Below are 27,255 nucleotides of genomic sequence, written 5' to 3'. Positions count from 1 at the left end.
CTGAACATTTAAGATAAGAATATAACTGAAGGTCAAAGTGAGATGTGTAAGTTTAGATACAGATAAAATAATATCACATACTGTATACACATACACACATATACACATTCACCCATGAAGAATATATGAAAAGAAATGTTTGCTGATCGTTATTATTTTCAATACTTATATAACATCACCTCCACTTGTAAGAGAAGTACCATAAAAATAAACTTGCTGCTAGCAAACAAACAAAAAGCACAGCCTTTAGACAGGTAAACTACAGCAGCGTTTTGTACATAAGCATTCCTCCTATACTATTTACTCAATGACTGGTTTTGAAATGGTGAAAGATTGTGTTTCAATAGGGCAAGGCTTTTAAAGACCAGAAATATTTGCTGCTCATATTGTGTGGTTATAATACTCAGAGATGGAAGCCAATCGTAAGGAATGGAAGAAACTTTAGAACTTACCCAATAATTGTGACCTGTCACAAAGTGACAGTAAGTGTTAGCGGAATGTCACAAAAAGTGACTATAGGACATTAGTTCTCTCAACAGTAAGACAATTACATTTCTTAAAAAACATCATTATAAGGAACATGAGCAACTGATATTCAATTAAAGGAAAGCTTAGCTGATGGTAAAATGGGAAAGCTGTCTAAATTTTATACAGACAGAAAGATACATCCATGTTGTTTTTCCATTTACCTATATATGAAACTCAAGTGGTTAATAACAACATAGGTATCATTTTATTTTACAGAATATCATTTAGTACTGAAATTACATACCATCATCATACACTAATTAAACTAATGGCTTTGCTGATATGTCAGAGTATCAGTATAATCTTTGTTTTAACAAGCCAATGCTGTACATTGTTAAGAAGCAATGGGTCACGAAACAGTACTCCTACAGACATATTACCATGCACAAATTAAAGCCAATTGTGTGAGGTCAACCTGAACATTTAAACAATATCAAATGCCTTTCCTGTCTCCTCACAAAGCAATATTGTATGGCACTCTCACAGGCATTGTATGATACAGGAAAACCAACTCAAGCATGCAGCTGCTGATGAATGCATTTCAGGATTAGTTTGTGCTGGAGGCAAATCCTTGCATCAATTAATCACCAATTAATATAAAGCTTTTAATATTTTTCTGCTTAATTAATATACAGCTTCTAATTTGCAAAGCTTAATTAATCAATTTTAAATGGCTTTAATGTGGTGAAACACATCTAATAAATGTATGGAGACGTTAAACAAAAATTACTGTAAATGACTGGGAATTTCTGATTAACTTCCACCCCAATTAATTTAAATCCAATTTAAGTTTAGAAAGCAGTCTAACATTTTCAGTGAACTACACTGACCAGAACATGTATGGAATCAAGAACAGTGGTGAACTAAATTATATCATTCTATTTACTTTGTGGATAACATTTCTGGGAATATGCTCATTGTTTTCAGCTCACTGGACAGAGATAAAAACAGTCAAATAAAAAAGGTATACTATTAGAATGAGCAGGGAGATGAGCTGAAATTAAGACGGAAAGGAGCAAAACTACTCTCAGCTAATCTGCTTTTATTTGTAGATTTTTGAAAAATTCTTATGACCCTCTTTGTTAGATATTTATGGAAGATGTAAAAGGTAGATTATCTCATATACAGTACATCCCCTATTCGAGAACAGTTTCTGTAATACAGCTTAGGTATTTTCAAAAAGCTCTCTTTAATTAAAGTATCTCTTGTACTGAAATTGCTGTTGTAGATGACAGAACTGAATATACAGTACACCCAACACATTATAAAAGTATAAAGTATAAAGGTATAAAGGTGTATTTTTATCAACACTATGAACAATATGAACACTCCAAACTCACCCACTTCCAATGACGTCTTATTTTGTTTTTAAAGTATTTTTAATCTTAACTTCAGTGCTCAAAATGCAGGCTTTTATGGGTGGAAGTTAAATGCCAAAAAGGCACTATACAGTATGTTCTACTTATATTCAGTAGCTTGAACCTTCAAGTTACATACCTACAAACTGGAGTACATATTCTAATCTTTGGTCCTAGAGACTTCAAGCAGAAACGTCAAAACATCTAAAATTATTTCTGAAATCACAAAGTTGACTTAATCTTAATATAGCAGAATACAGCAGTTTTTAACCCTTCCATCTCTTTTGTTTTAACTGCTTTATCCAATACAGGGTCCTGGAGGAACCGAAGCCTATCCTGGCATGAAACAGGCACACATCCAAACAAACACGCACACACTCACACCAGTTTTCCCAGAAGCCAATTAATCTATCAGTATGTCTTTGTACTGTGGGGGGTAAACAGAGCACCTGGAAAAAACTCACACAAAAACAGTGGGAGAACATACAAACTCTAAGCAGGTAGCACCCCAGATCTGAAACTGAACCCAAGGCCCCAGCACTGCAAGGCAGCAATGTTGACCACTGCACCACCATACCCTCCTCTGTTTTTATAATAGAAGGATAAAACCATCAATTACTTTCACTAATTCTGCTTTTCTGTCTTGTGAAATGACTACAGTAGGCTTTATTTCCTAGGTTACTTTGTTACTTATCTTTTCTAGGAATCAAAAGCATGTTTTAACATTGTTTTCTCACTCTTGTGAATCTTTCTCTACAAAAATTTAGTTTTTAATTTTCTATGCATGTTTTTCATCATCATGGACTTTTCACTACAGTTTTCAGTAGAACACTTGTATGAAAAATACCTCCTTAGCATAGCTGATTGTTTTCCTGTCATTCGGTGAATACTCCACAAAGAAAGAGCTGCACTTTATTCACATTAATTATGTTAGATCCACAGGAAAAGAAGCATCCCCTAGAGACATTTATGCTGAGAAAGCATTTGTCTAAAATGAAGACTGTGCTACAACTTAAACGATCTTAATTACATTATTGCTTACCATATAGAAATGTTTGAATCTTTTACATTAACAAGACTACACATGAGACATATAAACCTAATAATAATAATTCACAATTCCCCCAAAAAATCCAAAACAGAAGAAAAACCAAAATATATTTCTGTGTGCATACAGTATGTACTGTTTTGAAGAGCACAAAATAACAACAAAAAAAAAACAATGCAGAAAGGTTCTATTAGACAGCACATTTCAAACTCTGGTTATGGAAAATACATTTTATACATATTTAAATTATTAATTCAACCACCAGGCAGCTCTAGATGTTTGCGACTCTGTATTTCTTCATGTGGTATTCTGTATTCCAGTACAGCCTGACTGAAATCCATGTCAGCCATACAAGACATATTAACAAATATGAAATGCACCACAGTCCTTTTGAAATATGTCCTGACATCCTTGGTCTTATGACTATTTTTATGTCACAGGATTGCAACCAGCAGGACAGGTCTAGAAAAAGAATGTTACTGGGAAAACAGAAATAAGCCAGCTGGAACCAGTTAACTTTATTACATGGATATGGATTTGTAGAGGAAAAATGTTCATTTCAAATGTGTTCTTTTGCAAAGGGAGGAACTGAAACTCTCTATAGCTCTGTTTGAGCACTCTTGTATCGGGTGTACACCCTCAGAAACAGCCAAGCTCATTATTACTAAACAATTTACTGGATTGTTTCATTACATTCTGCTACCATTAACATTAACATTAACAGTAACATTATCTATGCTGTCTGACAAGTTATCCCTTGATCTTGTCCATTGTAGTGGCATGCCAATAAATTTGGTAATTTAAAGCTATATTCTTGTTATGCCCATGGATGATTAAATCAGTTCATTTTGTAAATATGAAACATATGGGCCACTTTAATTGGCCAATTTTTCTTGGCTATGCATTTATTTGAGCTAAACCTAATGAAGATGTAATAACAAAGACAGACACACACATTGGACCATATCTGCAACAGTCACGCCATCCTACTTAATATGTACTAGCCAAACATTTTGATAAAACAAGTGTTTCTTATCTATAATCAATAAAAGTAGCACAGATGTAGGAGTTATTTTTTTGTTATTTAAGAAGGACTTCATTAAAAAACATTTTCTTTTTTTAAAAAACAAATAAATGGTATTCACTTTGTGCAAAGAAAAAATAAACATTTGAGGCAAAGGATGTCTGATATAAATTATAAAACATTTGACACACCCATGATTACATTCCTGAAGATAATGCAGCACATGTAGTGAACCTTCCCTTAAACATAAGTGGATGAAAGTGAAATGCATATTGGGAGAGTTATTGTTCTACACATGTCATATGTAATTTTTCTAAGGACAGCAGTTAAAATAATTATTCATTTTTAATCAATCTGTTACATTTCCCAGTGTATGATAAGTCATTTTCCGTGTTCCATTATTAAAATTTTAAGGAATCATGCTTAGCACAGGCCTCTAGCTTGAACTAAATGGGAAGGCTAAAGTGGTTAGGCTTATAAAATCATAATGGGCTTGTCTAGTTTGATAAACTGTTAATGTGGCTGGTGTACAGAAAGAGAGAATGAGGAAGAGAAAAGGGGAGAGGGAGAGCAAGAAGGAGAAAGGGCTGTCTTTATCGTCAAGATGTCAAAGCTTTAACTTCAACTCACCCTGCTCAAGAGGTTGGGGCTTAACTGAAGTTGCTTTCATCTTCAGGGCCTCCTTAGCTGACATATCACAGCAGGAGCCTTTATTGGTGTCCTGGTCACTATCAGCCTGGTCACTGTCCCCATGCCCACTGTCTCTAAGGCTTGCACGTTCAGGGTCCTTGAATGTGGAGCTGCTAAAAATAAAAAAAACCACAGTGTCTCCTTTACTGACTCTAATTTGAGTAATATAGTCTGAAGGAGTAATTCTGACAGGAATGTAAATGCGATGGCTGAGCAAGTTATTTAATAGCCCTTACCTTTGAACAAACTGCTGCCTGCTGCCCATGTAATTGGGCTCTGCGGGAAAATTGTCTGTCTGTGAAGGAGAAAGGAGAAAATTTACGTATTGTGCTACACAGAAATATCTCCTGCCGTGCAACAAGATTTCCTGGTGGAAAAATGATTAATAATGCAAAAGTTCTCTTTAATCTTCGAATTTGTACATTTTAATTACTTAACAAAACATTGGGCATATTAATTATACTTTCCAAACAATTCCATAATTCCAGGCTTCAAATTACCTGCTAATGTAAATAACAGGCCCTCCTGAAAAGGGCAATTTCCATCTTTAATAGGACACATAATACCATTTCTTAATTAATGATGATATGACGCTATAGTCTTTGAGGAAAAATAATATATGACCCTACTCCATTGAGAAATGTAAAGGACAAGCATGCTATGATATCCACTTTAATTGTGGCATTTGCATTAAGTTCTAATTGTCACTGCTCTAAATTTAGCAAGCCAAATAAAAAGTAAAGGGATGTTGGTTTCAACTACCCTTCAGATTTTAATATTTTCTGTTTTTATTTAATCTTACATCTCATCTCCTGAGGAAAATTCTTTGCTAAATAAAATCAAATTCCAAACATGAATGCCTACTGAAACTGGGCAGGCAAGGAACACCAGTGATATAAAGTAATATAACAGAAAAATATATAGGGTATTTTTCAAGGAATATGAAAAGGTTTCTCTCTGTCAGATATATACCATTTAGTGAGCAAGGAAAGGCTTTGCAATATCAGATTCTCCACACAATGCCACTCTGAAATAGTTATTTAAATATGAAGCATTAAGGATGGTTTTCTCCCTTCACATCCCCCATGTTGTGTTGAAAAAGATTTCCATTCTTCACACTTAACTCTCATCAAACTGAATTGACTTATCCCTGGTTAGTTCAGCACATAGTTCTAGAGAATATAGATGAACTGAAATTTAAGAGAGAAATTAAACTTTTCTGTAGTGACTACAGCCTAACAGCCCCAAACATTTTTTTCAGTAGGTTAGACTTTAAGACAGGACATGGCCATTGGAACCGAATGAACCCAACCAGAGGAATAGGCGGGGTAAAAGGCACACGGTGCCTTACCTTTAAATTAAAATGAAATAAATGAAAAGACCCAGTTATAAAACAAAAGTCTGTTTTGAAGAATGTCTAATTTTTTTACAGTGGGAAAAATCCTGGGTAGATAATTAAATTATTTTTAATTATCTAATTTAATTTTTTTTTATTTAATTTTAAAAAAGATTTACTGGACTTTCTGAATGCTTTTCATTTTCATTCAGTTTAAATTGAATACTAAAAATACAGCTAAGAGTACAGGTAAAAAAACGTTTTACTGGTTATAGGGCTCATGGTAACTTCCATAAAATACATATAATTGCATCTAACTTTATTTATTTATTTACATATCCCATTTTGCACCTGCACATCATCACATTAACAATCCTACTTACAGTGATTTACTAATATAAAACGTTGTACTATGTATCAGTTAGAGAGAACTTGGGGTACAATGTGTTACTTCTGCCATCACCTCACATTTCAACAAAGGTATACACTATCAGGGGACAGAAGTGATGCTTCCGCATCAATATCCTCCCTACTTTGAAAAGCATCCCAACAGCTGCTTACAGACTGAGGAATATTTTGTAAATAAGCGAAAAATGAAATTTTTAGGATGGAAAAGTCCATAACCTAAATATATAAACATATGAACAGGTGAATCAATCTGTGTATGCAAACACTTGCGTATATACGGTATACACCTTTTAAAGGAACAATCTCCCAGCTCCAAAACACCTTTTGTTCAATGTTTTCTAAAATAAAAGATTAGAGTTTATATATCTGAGAATTTGTAGGAATAGTGATAACATAGAGGGTGGCATGTTGTAGCAGGTAAGTCTTTGGACTCATGGCAGGCTGTGAGTTTAAGACATTCCTGTTTTACCTTCAGCAAGGTACTTTTCCTCAGTTGTTTCAGTCCACCCAGCTGTATAAATGTGGACCAGCAGGACTGCTGGGGGAGTAATACCTATGATGGACTGCTGTCCCATCCAGGGTAGGAATCATATGCTCTCTCGTGTGCTTAATGTTATAGAAACCAGGATGAGCTCTGGCCTGATGAGGCGTAGTGGCTCTGGTGTGGACAGTACTTTTTACTGCTGCTGTATTTATGTGTTTAATAATAGTTTTATATGAATTATGCCTTAGAATGAGAGTTCAATTTTAAACCTTAGAAAAATGTCCAGCAGTGTAGCACAGTAAAATAATGTCCTGTATGTAGTTACCTTACAGTAGCACTGTTGGTTAAAAAGCCATACCACAGAGAAATATGTTGCTCAGTGAGAGATTAAATGTGAAATCTTTGTCTACCCACGCTTTTTGGAGTGGGCTTGTAGTCTGCATTTTGGTTAGAGGCTACTAAATTTCCTTGGAAAAGTAATCTTAACAGATATACAGAAAGGTGGTGGTGGGGTGGGGATACTTAAAAACTGAAATACCAATAGAAAATAATATTAGAACTGATCTCCATTTACATGTATGTGCCTTAAATATAATTTTACAAGAAGAGTTATAATCCCTTAAAATGAAATGAATAAAAGCTTAAATTGGTAGATAGTACTGAAGCAAGACAGATAAACATGAAAACCATTTTTAAGAAAATGCTATTTGTTTGGCTGGTGCCCTCTTAAAAAACTCTCAGTTGTAATGCTGTAATACTAATTAAATAAAATATATTGTCAAAGAGACAAAAAAATGAAGATGCATATACAGTATCTCCAACCATAATCTTTAAATATTGTTCTATTTATTGGATAAACTGAATGTTACAGAATGTCACAATTGAGAATTAAGATGATCAAACCCTTAATAAAAAAAAGATCAATAAATAAAAAGATAAACAAAAAGATCACAGGGTTTCTGTTTAAAAATGAAAATGCAATTAGGAAGCTAATTTCCTTCATCTTGGTGCATTATTTTAAGTAGAATGGGCATCTGTTGCCGAATTCAATGGGCAATACCAATATGGTAGGAGCCTGCAAGTCATATGTATTTACAAAGGAACACTTTAGCATCTCTTTAAAAGAGACTTACTAGCAAGCACATAAATAGAGAGCAGAAATAAATTAAAATTAAAAATGTGTATTACTACATTTATTCAGCATAGAGCAAATTCATTAGGATACAGAGAAAAAAAGTTTCCTGTGTTATTATGCTTTTTCCTGCATGCATTTACAAGCCTTGAGAGCACATTTCTACAAATTGGGTTTAAGAAATACTCCAGTAACTGCTATTCTAACAAACAAGAGACTACAACAGACAATTTTGTCCCAATAGCCAAAGTGCATCCAACATATTTACATCATTTACTAAAGATATGCACTTAGCATGAGCCACACTGTCAATAAAAAGCACATTAAGTAACTATTGAAAGGGCTTCCCTGTCAGTCGGACAGCAGATGGATTCTGTTGTCTGAGTTTTCCTGTCAATTTAATATACTAGGTCATATTAACAGCAGAGCCTTGTCAATAAGGCGGATCTGAATCCTATTAATGGAGTTATCCTGCCAATATAATCGGGTTCATATTTATCGAGCTTTGCAGTGTTTGGAAAAGCTGTGAAATGGGATTATAAGGTTACCCTGTGTACATCTGGCTCTTTGGCATATAAATATTTCAGTAATTTGATCACACAGGCTGAAGAAACACCTGTATAATCACTTTTTGTTCCACCTACAAGACTTTGAGACAAGAGGAGCACTCAGACACATAGTGAACAACACATTTCAGTTGCAAATCAACCCTTGCAGCAATTGTACTGCTGTATTCTGCAAAAAAATTTTCACATTTAAATTTAAAATAATTCTCAGCTACTCCACATAGCGTCTTTTGTTTTCAAAATAATAAAAAAACATTTACTTTTATAAACTTCCTTAACTTTATTGTATCAAACCTGATGTTGTTGTTAGATGCAAACACGTTGTAACATTTGAATTTCATTGAAAACATGTTGATCCTGCCTGTATTTGCTACAGTTGCTTCAGTAAATGAGGCTAAAACCAAGAGCTAAATGAATGACAGTAATGAGAATTTCACTCATAATAATGACAAAACAAATTAAAACAACAACACATTCTGAGCACTGATTGTTCAGAGCATAAGATTAATAAATCTTATGTAGTCAGTACCTCTGAGACTAAATTTCTTAAAATAATCAGATATTCAAGATCATTTCACAATGTTTGGACAAAACATATCTTCAATGTAGATTAAACCTTTATCAACATTATCTTTGAAATATACAGTACATAATCTTGTTACTTGCTAGTGGAAGGTTGTGTAGGTCTTTATTATTACTTCAAATTATCCTCTTTTAACCTCTCAGAGTAAGCTTTTCAATAAAAATATGGAGACAAATATGACATTTGTTCAAGGCCCTAAAACAGGACTCCTGATATTTTAGCTTTCAAAAATAAAAACATGCATGCCATGTTAGGAATGTTAACTTTATTAAATTATTACTTACATACCTTAATGGAGTGAACTAAATGCCAGTGGCATTCATTTCCTCTTGCTGGTCCCTAGAAGTAAGTACAGTATTTAAAATCAACTTTACTAACTCCCTAAACAACAGATGCAGTCTTGAGTATGGTGGAAGGAATATCTGGTTAGATGAATTAGACAAGAAGGAATCATTTCTCTTAAGCCCCATCCACAAGTCAAAGGACTTTTGTATCCTACAGGCTTATAAATACATATTATATGTTTCTGAAAATTAAATATCAGTATGATATTTTAGTAGCTCTTTACATTAGAGGTTAAATTCCCAATTCTTCAATTCTGTATGACCCGAAACAGGATTTTTAAACACCTAATTAATAAATGTCAAATGGAGCATTAAAAAAGTCTTATTGACCTAGTAGAAACCGACTGTAATCTTACTAAGGATTAATAACATGCTTAATAGCAAAACCCATAATGTTCACAGATATGTTTTAGTAATTAACAATTTAGTGATAATAGCTTGAATGTTATGCATGTGTAAATGATCACTATCAACCCCTAAACTAAGGTTTACTAACAAAACATAATTGTTTAACATAGTCTTGGAATAGCACACCAGAAAAAAAAATATTCTTGCTTAGAACTGGAAAAATAGTCCAAAATAGTAAAGCAAAAAAACTCATTATCATTCATCTTGGAACAAAGTATTTGAAGTATAAAACTGATGGCATAAGCAGAGAAAACAAAAGGCTTTCATAATTTGCATTGCAAAGGAGAACAAATCTAAAACAATAGTATTAATCTCCACCCTTACGTGGCTGGGAGTGCAAATAACACAAACTTCTTTTTGTAAGTTGGTTCAAATGAAGAAAGTTGCATTTATGTCAAATAAAAATTGATAGACAAAAATATAACCCTGGCAAAGAAATAATAAAATGAAAATATCCTAGAAAATTCAGAATATCTACAATATTCCACTTGTATCAAACTATATGTAAAGTTCACAATTTAGAAGAATGACATCCATGCAGTGGTTTTTAAGAAAATAGATTAATAATATACATTTATATATTTATACTATAAATGTATAGAGCTCCTTTAAGAAAAAAAAATACAGCATAACTTTAACAAGGATACATACTTTCTTTATTGGTAATGAAAGATAAAATCATACTGTGGATCATACATTTGGATGAGATTGTATTGAATGCTCAGCAGAAGAGCTAATAGAACCTAAATATTAAACTAATGATGAGGCTAGTAATAGGGTGAATCTGTATCTGAATTATTGACAAAATAAGAATTATGAAATAGATAAGAGAGCAAAAAGACCAAGGGGGAAATATATGAGTGGGGACAACTCCCACTATACTATGGAAATAACACTTCAAAGCTCATAGCTTATTTGTTTAAATATGTGGTACACTTGAACATCTATTATTCACTTTCAACAGAACTGACATTGTAAAGCCCTATATGTCCATTCTTATAACACATCATTGAACAGTTGAAAAATGAAACTCCCCTTTGTTTATTGTGCAGAGGGAAAAGACAAAAACATCTAGTTTGAGCTTCAGAATGTTTATTTCATTAGTGTAGCCACATAGATAGCACCACAGAGTATTTAGCTATGTCTTAGTCTCAAATTTAAAATAAAAAAAAACAATTGCATGTTTGTCACTGAATTTTCATGGTCTTGGGTAAACAACTAACATAGCTCAATTCATTGTTCTCAGCCATCTTACACTCAGAAGTTTACACCTAGGGAGATTAAGGTAATAGATACTATACTTGTTTCTGATTCCTGGGAAAAAGCTCTTTATTCTTCTAGACCACATTGTCCATTGCTTTTCAGAAGCATAAGCATGAATTTATTTAGTAAGGTACTAAAATATAATGTATAATTCAGATAATATAAACCAGGTTTGAACCAGGTTTTATTTCCTTTTGAACAAAGTAACCATCTCCAACGTCTTGAAATATCCTGTCCTTCAGCCTGTTAGAATTTCAAAAGTACTTTTCAATTCTATGTGTAAATTAGTCCGTTAAAATATTCATATACTATATGGTCTTCATCAATACCAGTAAAAAACTGAATACCTTATCCACTGCCTTACAATGAGAGCAAGAAAAGAATAATACATAATATTTAATAAGAAACATAATATACCATTATATATTTTTTTGATATTTCATATAAAGCTTTTACATATTTACTATTTTTTCAACAAGTATGCTTTAAGTGATAAATAATGATAAACATTTTGGAAAAAATTACCAGAATTCCCTGTAAAATAATAATCTATTGCATTTCGTTCTGAATTACCTGAAAAGTACCACCAAAGTCTTACTTTTTTAGCACTGGAATAGAGGTACATTTGTAGTTGAGCTACAGGAGGTTACTTGTATTCTAGGGCAAAAAATAAAAGTCTATCTCAAAAAGAAAAGTTTTAATACTTTATTTTCAACAATTTAACTAAAAAATGTCACATCTTCATCTTCACTCTTCAATAGTCATTGTGCCCCAAAGGAAGTAGCATACAGTAGGTTATTATTTCATACCTTATCAAAAAGATATACATGTAGACAGGTTTATTTAGTGATGTTTGAGAAAGTCATTGTGAAGAAATGATTTTATACAATTAAAAGGAGAGTTTAGCACAAAAGCAAAGTAATCTCAGAACAACACTATTTTGGGAAGTTTAGGAGCAGCGGTCTCTTCTTTTCTAAAAGTAAAGCGAAATGAAATGGGAAAAAAAGGCTATTTCCAAATATGCAGTATACCTTAAAGCATAAAAACAGCTCTTTAAGTGTTCTGCAAAAGTGTCACAGCACAGAATGCCAGTTTAACGATTGCAACCTAGAAAAGCTGTTTGATTTTGAACCCTTTCAAAATGTGCTGAAAGGTAGTATTCAAAATATTTCATAGTATATAAAGGACGAATATTGTGACATCAATCCCCAGGTCTTTCAAAGATTTTCAAGTTGCCCTAATCAGGATTTTGTGAAAAAGTATTGCCACCCACTGTGACCCGGCAGAACAGGCACTGGGAAGAGTACTTACAGTATAATGATGATTCAAAGAAGTTAAATCTAAATGAGTAAGCTCAGTCTATATAAAGTAAGTTCAGTCTTTATTTGACTTGTGGAAGTTCAATTCATGCAAATAAGAAAATGATTTGCAGTGGCAGACAATTCTCAAAAACTGCATTTATACTCCCTTCATGTAATATGTTGATAAATTGACAGTATTATTAACTTATTTGGCTGACACCTTCATTCAAAGCAAATTATTACTGTATTTCTATTTAAATATTTGGACATTTTCTGTGACAATCAGAATGACATTTCTTGCTCAAAGGTACAGTACATGTATCTGCATATGCATATGATCATATATATATAGTATACACATAAACACATGTACATACAGAATATTTTTTCAGAGAATTGTGTAGAGTAAGACTGATAGCCTTCATTTTTCTTGATTATGTCTCATGGAGCACAAAATAGAGCTGCACACAACATTTACCTTTATATGTGAGGAGTGAAACCTGCAGAGACTAAAGTGACAGAAGAATGAGTGAGTTACAGCACTGTTGAAAGGTCATGCAGGAAGTACAGAGCCATTACAAAAATGAACTCGACAAGTGGGCCACACTGTACTGTTACAGAACACTGAGCTGCATTGTTTATTGTAATGGGTATATCACTGAGAGCCTTTTCTGACAAAACCAGTACAATTCTCTTCTGTAATTACTGACTTATCCTCAAGACAGTATAATCATAGCTATATTGTTCACTGCTTACCTGAATTAGTTGGAATTTTGTGTGTTAAGAAGGGAGAAAGATTAGCAAACACTGTGCATCATCAGATGATATATACCGTAAATCAGAAAAGATATTCAAATTGAATGGATCTCCCATTATACAAATACTTAAGGTAATTCATTAGAAATTAAACACCAGATATTTGAACTGTGTTGAAAATAAAACAGTTACTCAGTTTTTGGTTTTACTACAATATTATTTACTTGTTAAATAATTTTTCAAGATCTGTTTGAAAAATACATTTTAAAAGAACACTGACTGCTCAAAGATTATGGGGAGCAATTTTAGCTGACATCAGTTGCAGATCCTTAAAATGGTGTCTTTTGTCAGGGAAAGTTTGCAAAATGATTAATTAAAAATCAATAGAAAGACATGCAATAACAGGCCAGGCAGAGGCAAACCGTGCTGCTGGGATTGCATGCACTTGAGTCGGCTCTGATATTGTCAGCTTGCTACTTAACAGCAATCTCTGGGATTCCCCCTATTTGCCATGGCACCTGTAAACTTGTAGTTTTGTCAGTGAGAGCTGGACCTTTCTTTCAATCATTGCTAGCTCCCATGCAGTTACTGTGAGGCTCAGGGCGTGAGATATAGTAGCTTGCTCTCACAAGTGGAAATTCAGAGGAAATTTTTTGCTGTCCTCACCCCATCTTGTCCCTCCCCATCCCCCATGTTAGTGTGATTGCTAATTTTAAACTGGAAGTGTAAAAAGAGAACTATTTGGAGTGGAAAGAATAAATACCCTTACATCCCTTGAAAGATTGAAAAATGCTGTAGACCTGTAGAATTTAGACTGCGAGAGCTGTTTTTTTTATTCTTGCCCTGACCATTGTAAATATGCATTTACAATATTTAAATACATGTTCTGTGTTTGTTTTGACATTTATAGTAGAGGTATAAACGGGGCTGTACGTGAATTATAAAAGGCATAAAAAAGATTGTATTTAGAGAACAGTTGTGCAGCTCATTCCAGGAGGACCTGTCCATTAAATAAACTCATTTCGAAAACTTCACAAAATTGTGCTGATTTCTCACATCACTACAGACCAGTGGAAAGACTTTTGTATTCAGAAACAATCTATTCAGAAGACAAGAAAACCTGTTTGTTGTTTGACAGCTAAAACTATATAAATCTTAAATGATTAACTTTGAAAGAATACTACACAGTATCAGCTAACATTATGAAATGTGTCTGTATTTTTTGCAGCAATGAACTCTTCCAACTTAGTCAAAATCAGGTTATCACTGTAAAGGTGTTTCTCAATTTTGTTTTTGATTGGAGGGATTTAGTCTGCATTCATTAAATTAATATAATTTACAGTATATAGTGCTTTTCAACCAAAAAGATCCTAAGTTACATGTATATTTACATACAGTATAGTATAGGACCTACATCATGTGCCCCTAAAGTGCAGATCCATCTCGGTGATGCATGATGGTTATTATGAATGCCAATAACAATATCAATATGAGGTAATCTCTGTATCTTGACAAAGCTAAAATAAATATTTCTTAAACACAAAAAATACTGTGCATATTCACACACAAGCTTCTTGTTCCTGTACATTAAATATACACCGTACTTTCATCACACTTTTGAAATTGCTAAATAAAAGGTCTTACAAATTGAAATATACCATGTTTCCCTTGGATAAAAAGTTTGTTTAGCTTTTATATTTATCCAAGCAATGACATAGAGCCTTTCTATATAATTTTATTGAGGTAGCAAACCCCAGTTGATACAGTACGTTTGTTGAACTATAAAGTACAATACATGAGACTTTCAATGCTGACAAATACAAAAAAAGCTCCCATCTACAAAATGATCTGCAAAAAAGTACTCTGCTTTTTTATAAAGGTGTTGTGAATGTTCAAAAACCTTATGTAAAAAATGCATTACAAAAAAGAATGTGTTAATAGTTCAGTGGAACATAAAATGCCCCAAGAAAGTATTGACACAGCAAAGTCAAAACTGCTTTTGCTTTACATTCTATCTGCATTTGTGATATTAAGACTAGTATGTATAAGTACACAACATTGTATGTTTCATTTCTGAGTAATTGCATGCATACAATTGATCAAATAAAAACTAAAAAAATACTTTGTGATTTCAAGAGACTATAATAATAATAACAATAGTTGCTTACACTTATATAGTGCTTTTCTGAACACTCCACTCACAGTGCTTTACAGGTAATGGGGACTCCCCTCCACCACCAATACCAATGTGCAGCCCTACCTGATGCAACGGCAGCCATAGTGCGCCAGAACGCTCACAACACATCAGCTATCAGTGGGGAGGAGAGCAGAGTAATGAAGCCAGTTCATAGATGGGGATTATTAGGAGGCCATGATTGGTAAGAGCCAATGGAACATTTGGCCAGGACACCAGGATTACACCCCTACTCTTTGAGAGAAACACCCTAGGATTTTTAATGACCACAGAGAATCAGGACCTCAGTTTTACATCATAAGTTATGATAAACTTTTACTTTAAATTTCAGATTGTACAAGGTTGTTACTGGTTGTATATACAGTACTTTTGCAGTAATAACCACATGATGGCTGTGGCTTTTTGTGTAATAATTTGAGAATCTTAGCCAAGTGGCCTATTTTATGATCATTTGGGGTCCTTAGCTCTTAGCTGTTCTTGGAGTTTTCATAATTCAATTTTTTTCTTCAGCATGTAAAATGTATGCTAAAATGGATTTAAATCTGCAGATTGACTTTACAAGTCTAGGATTTTACACTTAGTTGCACTGGCCATATGTTTCTTTTTTCATTGCTGCATAGTGAAGCACTACCCAATAAGAAAGAAACCATTTTCTTCTACATAAACTGACAAAATGTTTCTGTATGCCACAAAATGTATTCTTCTCCTGCCATCATTAGTTACATTATTAATAGTGAGCCCAGTTCCAGTGGCAACTATGCATACTCAGGGCATGGCATTAATGTCACCATGCTTCACAGATGAGGTGGTGTTCTCCGGAGCATCTGCAGTTGCTTTACTTATCCACACTTTAACCTTTCTGTCATGTTGGTATACAGTAGTTTTATCTTGGTCTCATCTTTCCAAAAACACTGTTCCAAAATCTTTCCTGTCTCGTCTTTGCACTTTCAATTCTAATCCACCTTTTCTGTTCTCATTGCTCATTAGCGGTTTACTTCTTGTGATATAACCCTTATAATTTTTCTGTCTCAATCTGTGGAATTGAATAGCTTCCCCCCTGCACTCTGGAACATATGGGTGATTTGACTGACAGTTGTTTTAGGGGTTTCCTTGATAGCTCTGATATTTTTTCCGTCAAAAAATAAAGATGTTTTTTCGTATGGTCTATTTTTGGCTGATTGGTAATTATACCTATTGTTTCTTTCCTCAGTATATTGTTGATTTAGATATGCCCAATTTGTGTACTATGGGTCTGATTAAGCTATTCTTTTCTTTCATCTCCAAAATTGCCTGTTTTCTGTTAAAAACAAGATCTTTGGTTTCATTTTGAGATTTGACTATTGACTCCAGATACTGAAGTCAAACCATAACAGTTTGATAGAATGGATGTTCACAGTGCATTTGTGAGTGCCTATTACCAAAACTGACCAACAAGAGACAACTATCAGCCACTTCTCCCAATATTTTTACTTTTTCAAAGTAATGAGGTTCAAAACAATTAATGTTTAAGTGACCCAGGAAGGTGGAACTGAATTAAATTTATTAGAAACACAATTCTTAGTTGTTGTACTTATTACTCATATTTCTTTTTTCAGCAGAAATTATTTTTAATATTTAAAAACACTCCTTATACTTTGCTGTCCCAATACTTTTGGAGGACAATAAATAATCAGCAAGCATGATTTTTATTGTTTTACATTTTGTCAGTAAAATTTCAACATGCCTTGATTTTCAGGATTGTGATTACAAAAATAAACAGCACCATATGCCATGCCAGTAGCGTCTACACAGGAAATCATCCTACAGGGAATGAAACTGGTCATTCTACAGAGGTGTGATCACCAATTTTCTTTGCTGTGCAGTAACAGTTATCCTTTAATTGATGAAACACTTCCAGATCCCAATGTGCTGATGTAGTGTGGTCATACCAGTTTCACAGTATTCAACAGTCACTTATAATTGTGCCGAGGATGCACAGGAGCAGAAGTACTATCACAAAAGCTTTAGAATGAAACAACTACTCTCAGAGGAAAAAATCAAGCACAATGTATGCCTATTAAATAAGTTGACCTTCTTTTCAAGCATGGAGTTAATATTAAGAATATTCTACACTTCACTTGTCTGCTTCTTGAGTTTTCAGTCACACAGTGGTTGACATTTCCTTGTGAAGGTATTCTACTGCTGAAATTTGAATTCAGCATAAATGTAACCCTTTTCTCTGGAAAGTCTGGGAAATGAAGAGAAAAAGAGGTCTTTGAAAGAAATAATTGCAGGAAGTTTTGACTGTATTCAGACAAGCAATTTTCCTTGTTTGACAGATTTTAGGAAATAAATATTTAAATAGTAAAACCTGTAGCTACAAAACATCAAATTTTCCATTCTCACGTATTTAAGATTTAAAGAAGTATTGCATATAAATGATAAAACTACTACAGTAACAAAAGCTGGTCATATTGTTTAATCCACAGTAACAAAATAATGTTTTTAACCCTTGCATTAGCAATCTATAGTTTCAAGCTAAGCTGTCCGTGTCTGCTCAGGCTTAAGAAGTTTAATTCTTCAGGCAAATAATCTTTTCCCAGTCTAGTGTGTTAACCCTTTTACTTGCAGGCTGTGTTTAAGGTAACCTACCAGTGTAGTGAATAACTAAAAAGAAGAAAGTAGCAGCCTGTGTGATATGTAAGGGGTTTTGCACTAAAAGTAGCAAACTGCAGTGTTTGAGCAGGTACTGTATGAGTTTTACAGTATCTGGAGGGTAAATGCAGACAATACAAAAAAAAAGTGATCTGAGCGTGGGGCTGTGTCACTGTGCAAGCTGGAAAGGTACTGAAAAATGACAGACCAAAGAGAAGAAATTAATAAGTATTGTCAAAACTAGTTCAAACTGCTATGCATGGGCCTTCAAGATATAAAATACTTTATAAGAACCCCTTAAATGAATGTAGTTTTTGTGCATCTGCAAAGTACTCGAAGGAGATTATACATTGCTAAACAGAAAATCAAGTCTTTAAGTCCACACAACTTGTATATCAACCCTGTCATTTTTTACCAAGGTTTTTAAAACTTTGCATGAGCATCATATCAAAAATAGAATTCATACATAAAACTGAAGACTCCTGTTAATTAGATAATATAACTATGCTGTTAACTCTATGAGCATGTGTGCAACCAAATGAATTACAGATTGAGATCATAAAGATTTGTTCCCCCTATCAATGCAATTTTGCCAAATAATGTCTTCATTATCAAATTATATTTAGATAGCCTGGCTACAGGTTTTTATGTGCAACATGCAGGGAAGGGGTCTCTCTTGCAAATCACACAAAGGAATTTTGAAATATTTTTAACTTTATAGAATTCAAAACAGTATACTGTCATTTAGACACATTAAAACTGCATTTATGTGTGAACAATTATATTATTAATGAACATGAGATCCATTAGTACATTAATTCAAAGACAAATATCTGCTCATAATTGGGCAGAAAATAAATTATTTTTATCAATTACATTTTTTTTCAGCAAGCATTTTTCAACCCAAAGAATCCCAAAACACTGTACACTTAAGAAGGAATTCACAATAGCATTCGCCATTGAAGTGCGGTACCCACCTGGGTCACAAAAACAGCCATTGTACACCAGCAGCTACAACACAACAGATCACGTAGAGAGGTTCCTTAGAGAAATTACTTCACCAACTAAATTAAGTTGAAAGTTTAGTGAGACCAGATTGTGCAGCCTCAAAGTGTAACTTAGCCAGGACACCAGGGTTAACACCCCAGCTCTTTCAAATGTACCATGGGATCTCTAATGAGCAAATAGTCATGACCTCAGTTTAACATCTCATCTGAAGGATGGCACCTCCTACAGCCAGTGTCCCATAAGTCATAATCTTATGAGCGGCGCAATGAGATCTTTAATGACCAAGTATTCAGGAACTTGGTTTAATAGGTTAAAGTGATTCTTTTTAACATGACGTACATAGTGTAACAAACTGGAGAGGAGGTTTTAATTAAATTGCTAAAATAGTAATAAAAATGCCAGGTCAAATATCCTAGTAAGATAATGAATTAACCTGTTGTGCCATTTGCTACATCTTTATTGACACTCCTGATTAGAAAAAATTATAATCTTACACATTTAGCCCAGGTGAATGAATAAAAAAACTTGTGAGAAACCTGAAGAAATGACAAAAAGCGGGATCTCTCCTAGACACAACTATGTTAATGCTCTCTAGAATTTAAAATCATCAGAAATCTCTAGAGTAGAGAATTATACGGGGCTAAACAACACAGTTAATTATTTATAATCCTTACATGGACTTCTAGAAATGTCTATAAATAATGTATGGATGTCCACAAATGCCTATAAATATCTAAATAGTGCTAAAAACACCAAGAGACTTTCTATCCATATATGTCTGCATATTTCTTTCATGATTTCATATTCTTTACATATGGGCTAATTCAGATCTGAAAACAGAAATTTTATATCCAATTACTCAGTACCTGAAATCAAAAAACATTTATATTACTGCAATTCAAAAGAAAGAGGTCTTTAAGCACATTGCATTTTCTAAAGAAAAACAACTTCTAAAGGAAATAAATTAACATTCAAAATAACAAACGAATGATCACAAGTTTAGCTTTATCCCATCAGCACATAAATAAAGAAATACATCTTAATCAGCATGGCTGATTTTTGGATATATCAGAATAAAAAGCAGTTTGGATAAAACAAAATAAAAAATATTCATATGCAGCTTATTTAATGAAAGTTGTGTTTGTTGTTGTTTTTATTCTCAACCTGCACTAAAGTTTTATTACAGCTGAACAAGACACAACACAATTTGGAAACATTTACAAAATGCAATTATTTCTTAATAACCCTGTAAAAACAGTAATATTTGTATTCAGTCTGCAATACAGAGGTGCATTAATGAAAATAAAAAAGTCAGATAACATAAAAGAAATCATAGAATTATAAGCAAAAAGTATGCTACTTCATAGTTATAGACTGTATTATATCTTATTACTAGCACATGTCCACAAGAATTAACCATTTCTGAATTAAATATTTAAGAAAAATACATCAACACAATGTACAAAAACATCCTAAAATAATCAGTTCACACTTGGTATGAATGATATATAATCCACTCATGATCCATCTAGAATAATTAATGGCAGTAGGAGATCCTTGGATCAGTTTGCTACAAAAAAAAACAAGCTAAATGGGGTGAAAGTCCTCCTTTCATTTGCAAATGTCTTATGTTGTTCCAAACAAATATACATATAATGTAAGAAACCTGCTTTCAACAAGTTTCAGAAAAATATAAATATCAATCTAGGAATTTAAGCTAGGAAAATAATTCAAAATCCCATTTTCATACTTTTATTATATCATGTTCTACTATTTTTAACATCTTTAAATGTCAATCTTAAAGTTTCTCAACTTGAGGTTTCTCTGAAATGAATATAAAGAAACACTCTAGAACAAACCTGAATGCTGTCACTCTAGATGCTCATTGGGAGTATGAGAGTATTTTCAATAAAATACAACTACAATGATACTGTATATTACAGGTCTGGAACTGTAAATACCAGTAAGTCTGCTCTAAGTTATCCACCATTACTACTGGCTCCTGGCACAGTTATTTTGATTAACACATACTGCTGTTCCCATACTTAACCCTACATTTGGGGAAAAGGTGAAATGTAGAAAAGACCTTATCTTTATCACATTCTGCGCAACACACAAAAACATTCTCATTGAAATTAATTGCTTTGTGAAGCGGCAATTGTATAGTAGACCTGAGGCAATATATGCCTGCAAACCCACAAAAGGCAGACTTTTGTCTTGGTGTCGCCGACCTTTATAAATGGTCTGTGGTGAGCCCACCTTGTGAATTACTGGCCTGTCTGACTGTGTGACCTTGTGCAAATCAATTGACCTATCTGTACCTGTGCCAGCCCTGACTGATAAAGGGGACAGATTCAATATTACACTGAAACTAAAATGTCTCTTTTCAGTTGAAATATCCAGGATTTAGTGGTTTCAAACAGCTAGACCATAAGTACACTTTTGCCTATAATACACAGTGAAATGTGGAAGTAAAACCAGTTAGGAAACTTGGCTATACCTTGAATCGCTTAATCACACGTTACATGCCTGTCAATTATGAAACACTTTCAACAGGATGAACGCACGCATGATATAAAAGGAGTGTGCAGCATACTACTCCCCTGTTGTAAGTCCTCCTTTTCTTCTGTACTGACCATGTAACAACCATAAGGAAGACTAACTCCACCTAGAGGAGAATAAGTAATCTTGTTTTGGTTTTAACAGACACTCACAGTTTACAAATGTGATTTCCAGGGACTGGAGTAGTTTTACTAATGTTTTGAACGTTAAAATAAATAATGTGTTTCTTTTTCATGTTTTTAGAATTCTTTCTTGTATTTTAGCATACCCTGGTTGTTTCTGCTTTAGGCCATAAGTATATAATAAGTACACAATTCTCGACTGCTTGTATATAACTTGTAAGGATGATATATCTTGCTGTGCTCACTATTTTCAGAACCACCACAACATATTCATTTTAACCTTGATTCAACCATAAGTAATATTCATTAATGCTTTAAGCTGAATTAACTAGCCTTTATTTCCCTACTCAATAATTATTTACGAATCAAATCGCAATTTTTGTTTCACCAAGCTGAAACATCACATGGGATGCAGCATTTAACAGTTTTTTTTTATTTGAAATGCAGCCAGCAGATAAACTTCTGGACTGCTATAAAATGTCATTATTGGTTCAGTAATATTGCATGTACTGTTAGGCTCATAAAAGGCTTAAGGTGACCTTGTGCAGCAGCTTTTTTTCTGCAGTTAATGATAGATACAGCCACACTAGATCAATAAAGGGAATTCTGTCTTTGTTTCCTGCCATATTCCAATAACCACTCTGCAAAGATTTAGGTTACCCACTTCAGCACCTGACAGAAAATAGTTTTTGTCATTGGAAATGTGATACTGGGTATCTTCCTACATTGTTTCTTGTAAATAATAGAATACACATGTTCAATAAATAGAGGGAATCCATAGTGGTGTGCTAAGAATAATGTTTTTTGCACCATGTAAATGAGAAGACCACAAACATGTAATGTGAACTTCAGATATTTGTAAAGGGTTTTTGTTACATCAACATTCAAACAAGACCTTCCAATAATGTTAAAATACTTTGCTCTTTTATAAAGATTTTCCAATAACCAATTTGTTGATAAAATATATATGCGACAAGGCCTTTTAAATACTTTTTACATCACGTACACTCTCGGAAATTTATATTTCAGCTATTCCCAATTCTTTGAAAAAACTATTGTTGGGCTTCTGGGTTAGGCTCTGGGTTGCTGTAACCTTTATCAGAAATGAGTAACCATCTGAAAATAAATGGATGAATGGATATTGTTTGGAAATGGGAATTTTCTGATTCAGAGAGAGACAAAATTTACAGAAAAGAAATGTTGGTTTAGAACGTTTACAAGTTAGAAGCTTTAAAATATGCTTATAAAAGTTCAGAATTCTCTGTGACTCACGTTCATAATTTTTCAAAACAACAAATTAACACACATTACAATAACTACAAATAAAACCACCGTGGGAAAGTTTGTGCTAAAGAATAACTAGCTACATGTAAATACAGCAGGACTGTGGTGTTTGCCAATACTAATCTAGCAGGTTGCATATGTACACCTGGATGTATTCTGCGGTTTAAGTCGGACTTTAGCCTTGTCTGACATGACAGATTTCGAATTGCTTAAAACAGGCTTAGCACAACAGATACGCAGTGGTTGTCAACGGCTTAGTGAAATCGCTCCTCACAAAGAGGTATTAGGAATGTGGAAAACAAGTAAACCCCTTCGGCTTCTAAGAAAAATCTGAGCACCTATTTGTTTTGAAGGATTTTTGGGTAATTTGCAGTCTTTGAAATTAAAACAGGTAAAATGTAATGTTAACTCATACATTAGAATGTATTCATCATATAAATATCTCAACAAATGTTTTGTTGAAAGAATATTTTCCATTAAAAATGAGGAGTAGTAAGTATAAAATAAAAACATAATAAGTAGCATTCGCCATCATTTTAAGTGCATAGATACTGATAATCTTTTTAATACTTTCAAGAATTCAGAAAATACTTAAAATCATTGTTTCTAGCCTTCTCTGAAACACTTAAGTCTTATGTTAAAAATAGAAATCTTACTGATACAGTAGTATCTCAACAAATACAGAGCAGATTAATTTTGGCATTGATGTAAGCACATTATACGTATTTATAAAACCTATAATAATTACGAGAATTATTACTTCAGTAAAAACATGTAAGCACATCCCTGGATCACAAACAAATTGCAAAGAGACATTGGTTTCTGAACAGAACACCAATTAATCTTTTACCTCTCTTAGTTACAGAGTGGTCAGTGTATATATAATGACCTCAGTGATACTTAAAAAATAAATCTAAACTTTTGAAAAAAAAAAGATCGCCTATTATATGTAAAGACTGTCTGACTTCATTTTGCAGCAGACAATGTATTCTAAATTGCACTATTACTTTAAAAAAATGTTTGCATATGGAAGTGGAATAAAAATTGCTGAATTAAGAAGTTAAAAGACAGATATAAATTGTGTTTCCTACCTGAATAATTGACATCCTATTTACTGGAGTCTCAGTTGTATTAGTTGCAGGCCCTGTGAAGCTGGTATGACAGCCAACATGCCCTTGAGGAACAGTCAAGTTGTTAGAGGTGGGCTTGAGATACATGACCTCTGACCTAGGAGAGCTGAGGGGTAGTCTTGTCTGGTAATCAAAGTACATGGGGGAAGTTGCAAGTGAAGGACTGCTCACCACATTCATGACATTCATGGCATCCCTCTCTTCGACCTCGCTTTGCACCAGCATGATGTCATTCTTATTAATCTTCTTCTTTTTGTTCTTGCCCAGTTGTGGATGAGAATACTCAGCAATCCTGCAGTTGTAAGTCCTGATCTCTTTGTTTTCTCGTTTGCACTTTACAGCTATGGTAATCATAGCTGCAAGAAGGATAATGGAAATAATACTCAGGGTGACAATCAAAGGCAAAGACATGTCCCAGTGACGTTGCTCCTCATTTATTCTGGGCTCTCCCTCTGGCAGAGATCCAGAATGAGCCTTGATTATCAGTTTTGCTACAGCAGAAAGGGTGGGCTTTCCATGGTCAGTCACTTTAACTATAAGCTCCACAACTGGGGCAACCTCTTCCCAGAAAGGGTGGACTGTCCTGACCTCTCCAGTGACTGAATCCATCTCAAAGAGGTGTTCTTCATTTCCATCAGTAATCTCATAAGTCAGCCGGCCACTTTCTCCATAATCATTGTCCACTGCCCTTACAGTGGTCACAATGTGTCCCACCCCAACATTTCGGGGCACATGAAGTTCCGCAGTGTCATTTTGCAGCAGGGGTAAAACAATGACCGGTGCATTATCGTTCACATCTAAAACACTGACCTTAACTGTTGCATTACTTTCCAAATGAGGAGACCCCGAGTCTTTTGCCAAAACTTTAAACTCAAAAAACTTGGTTTGCTCATAGTTAAAAGATCTTAAAGCATATATGGCACCATTTGTGGGATTCACAGACACGTACGTGTAGATTGACACATCTCCTACATGTGATGGTAAAATTGAATAAGAAACAGTGCCATTTTGACCCAAATCTGGATCGTGTGCCAATACTGACCCTAGATACTCCCCTGGGATGTTATTTTCAGGCACCTGCAGAAGATAAACTGGTTTGGTAAAATGGGGTGCGTTGTCATTTTCATCTAAGATTTTCACTGTAAAAGATTTGGTAGAATTCAAAGATGGGATCCCACTGTCTTTGGCCACTATTGTCACATTGTACTCATCCTGAACCTCTCGATCTAAAGGTCTGTCTGTAATTACAGTGTAAAAATTATCATAGTTTTCTTCCAGTTTGAAAGGCACATTGCCCACCACTCGACACTGGAGCTGTCCATTTCTCCCCGCATCTTTGTCAGTTACTCTCACCAGTGCAATGACGGTACCTGGAGGGGCTGCTTCACTTATGGCTCCCTGCCGGACAGAAACAAAGCCTATGATGGGTGAATTGTCATTTTTATCAACTACTTTTACAGTGACTTTACAGTGGCCAGGAATGGGATTGGGCCCCAGATCTTTAGCTTGAACGTCAATTTCAATAATTCCATTTTCTTCATAATCAATTTCACCCTGGATCTTTATAACACCAGTTTTGGGGTCAATAGAGAAAAGCTCACGGATCTTGTCTGGTGCATATCCACCAAATGAATAAACCACTTGTCCGTTGCTGCCTTCATCTGGATCTGTAGCATTTAAATCTATCAATACTGTGCCTAAGGGTGCATTTTCAGGGATCTCTACAGTATAGGAGGGCTGTTCAAACACTGGACTGTTGTCATTAGAATCAATAACTTTAACATTGATTTGCACAGTTCCTGATCTTGGATACTCGCCCCCATCCAAAGCTGTTAATATTAGGGTATGATGGCTCTGTTCCTCCCTGTCTAAAGGTCTCTGAATAACTAATTCAGGAAATTTAGTCCCATCTCCTCTCGATTTCACATCCAGGGAAAATATATTATAATCGTCTCGGGTGATCTGGTATGTCTTTAACCCATTTTCCCCCGAGTCAGGGTCGTGTGCGCTTGTTAGTGGGAAGCGTGTCCCAGGGGCTGCGTTCTCAGAAATGTCAATATCGATCTGATCGGATGGGAAGCTGGGAGAATTATCGTTTATGTCCTGGATTTCCACTTTAATCATACAGATCTCTTTATCGTTCGCAAACACCTCCAAAGAGAGCTGGCACTTGGGGTTTCGTCGACACAGTATTTCCCTGTCGATTCTCTGCTTAGTATATAGCCGTCCGCTTTCAGGATCCACATCAATAAGATGAGGGGCTGAATTTTCTAAAACGCGAAAGCTGGGTTTCTTGCCTCTTTCTCCAACTCCGAGCCTGACGTCTTTGGCAATGTTCCCAATCACGGTGCCAGGTGCCTGCTCCTCCGGGACAGAGTAATTTAAGTTTTTCAATGTCAGGGCTTGAGCCCAAAGAAGAAGGAAAAAGAAAACAGAAAGATACATCCCCCTGCGATGTGTTCGCTTATTATTTGAGATATGCTTTAAGTTTCAGACCTGTTGATCTGCTCAGCAAAATTGCAAATCTTCAATGTAATTATCATCGGTCAGATAGTTCTGCTCACTGCAATATATATATGTATCTTTGCTTTGCGGTAGGAAAAGAGCTTCTTTTTGTTGTTGTTTTTTTAATTACAAACGGTGATGTTGTACACCTTTAGAATTTAAATGAAACGCTCTCCTGTTCATCTGAACGCCCAGAAACATCTGTGGTGTAATGGGAAGCCGGTTTCCACAAGAAGAAATAGCTGTAGTGCTTGTGCTCTTCTGAAATACAAAAGAAAACCAAAGATTCCCCAATCAGAGGAAGAAATACACTACAAATCGACTATTTTGTTATGGGTTGCTGTTTTCCTTTCACAGCTGATTCGTTTAGAAAAAGAATAAAATAAATGTTCGTGATTTGCAAAAGATCGCTTTTACCGACACTAGGGCTTATTGTATCATAAAAAAGATTGAGATGTGATTTTCTCCAAGATTGATGAATGCAGCAGGCTGATACATCTTAAATGATATTATATACTTATTTAGACTACGCATAAGCTATTTTGATGCTACAATTATATAGCTAATTTTACAAGCATGCGAGTTAG

General features: G+C 34.3%; 1 protein-coding gene across 2 annotated transcripts in view; it reads right to left on the bottom strand.

Annotated features, from left to right (window-relative positions):
- pcdh17 (protocadherin 17) overlaps window positions 1-27,255 on the bottom strand; it is a 59,373-nt gene that overhangs the window by 31,123 nt on the left and 995 nt on the right. The window contains exons 2-5 of one of the 2 annotated variants that reach the window (XM_088913679.1): window positions 24,125-26,929; window positions 9,446-9,496; window positions 4,885-4,943; window positions 4,589-4,761 (exon numbers count right to left, since the gene is read on the bottom strand). In XM_088913679.1, the coding sequence (XP_088769805.1) occupies window positions 4,589-4,761; window positions 4,885-4,943; window positions 9,446-9,496; window positions 24,125-26,608 (2,767 nt within the window). In that variant the 5' untranslated portion in view covers window positions 26,609-26,929. The remainder of the gene's footprint in view (window positions 1-4,588; window positions 4,762-4,884; window positions 4,944-9,445; window positions 9,497-24,124; window positions 26,930-27,255) is intronic. The other variant, XM_088913680.1, reaches the window with a different exon arrangement.

The sequence above is a fragment of the Atractosteus spatula genome, chromosome 4, assembly GCF_055471065.1.
Source record: "Atractosteus spatula isolate fAtrSpa1 chromosome 4, fAtrSpa1.hap1, whole genome shotgun sequence".
NCBI lineage: Eukaryota > Metazoa > Chordata > Actinopteri > Semionotiformes > Lepisosteidae > Atractosteus > Atractosteus spatula.
The sequence above is the reverse complement of the archived record's forward strand: the minus strand, read 5'-3'. Positions and strand labels throughout refer to the sequence as shown.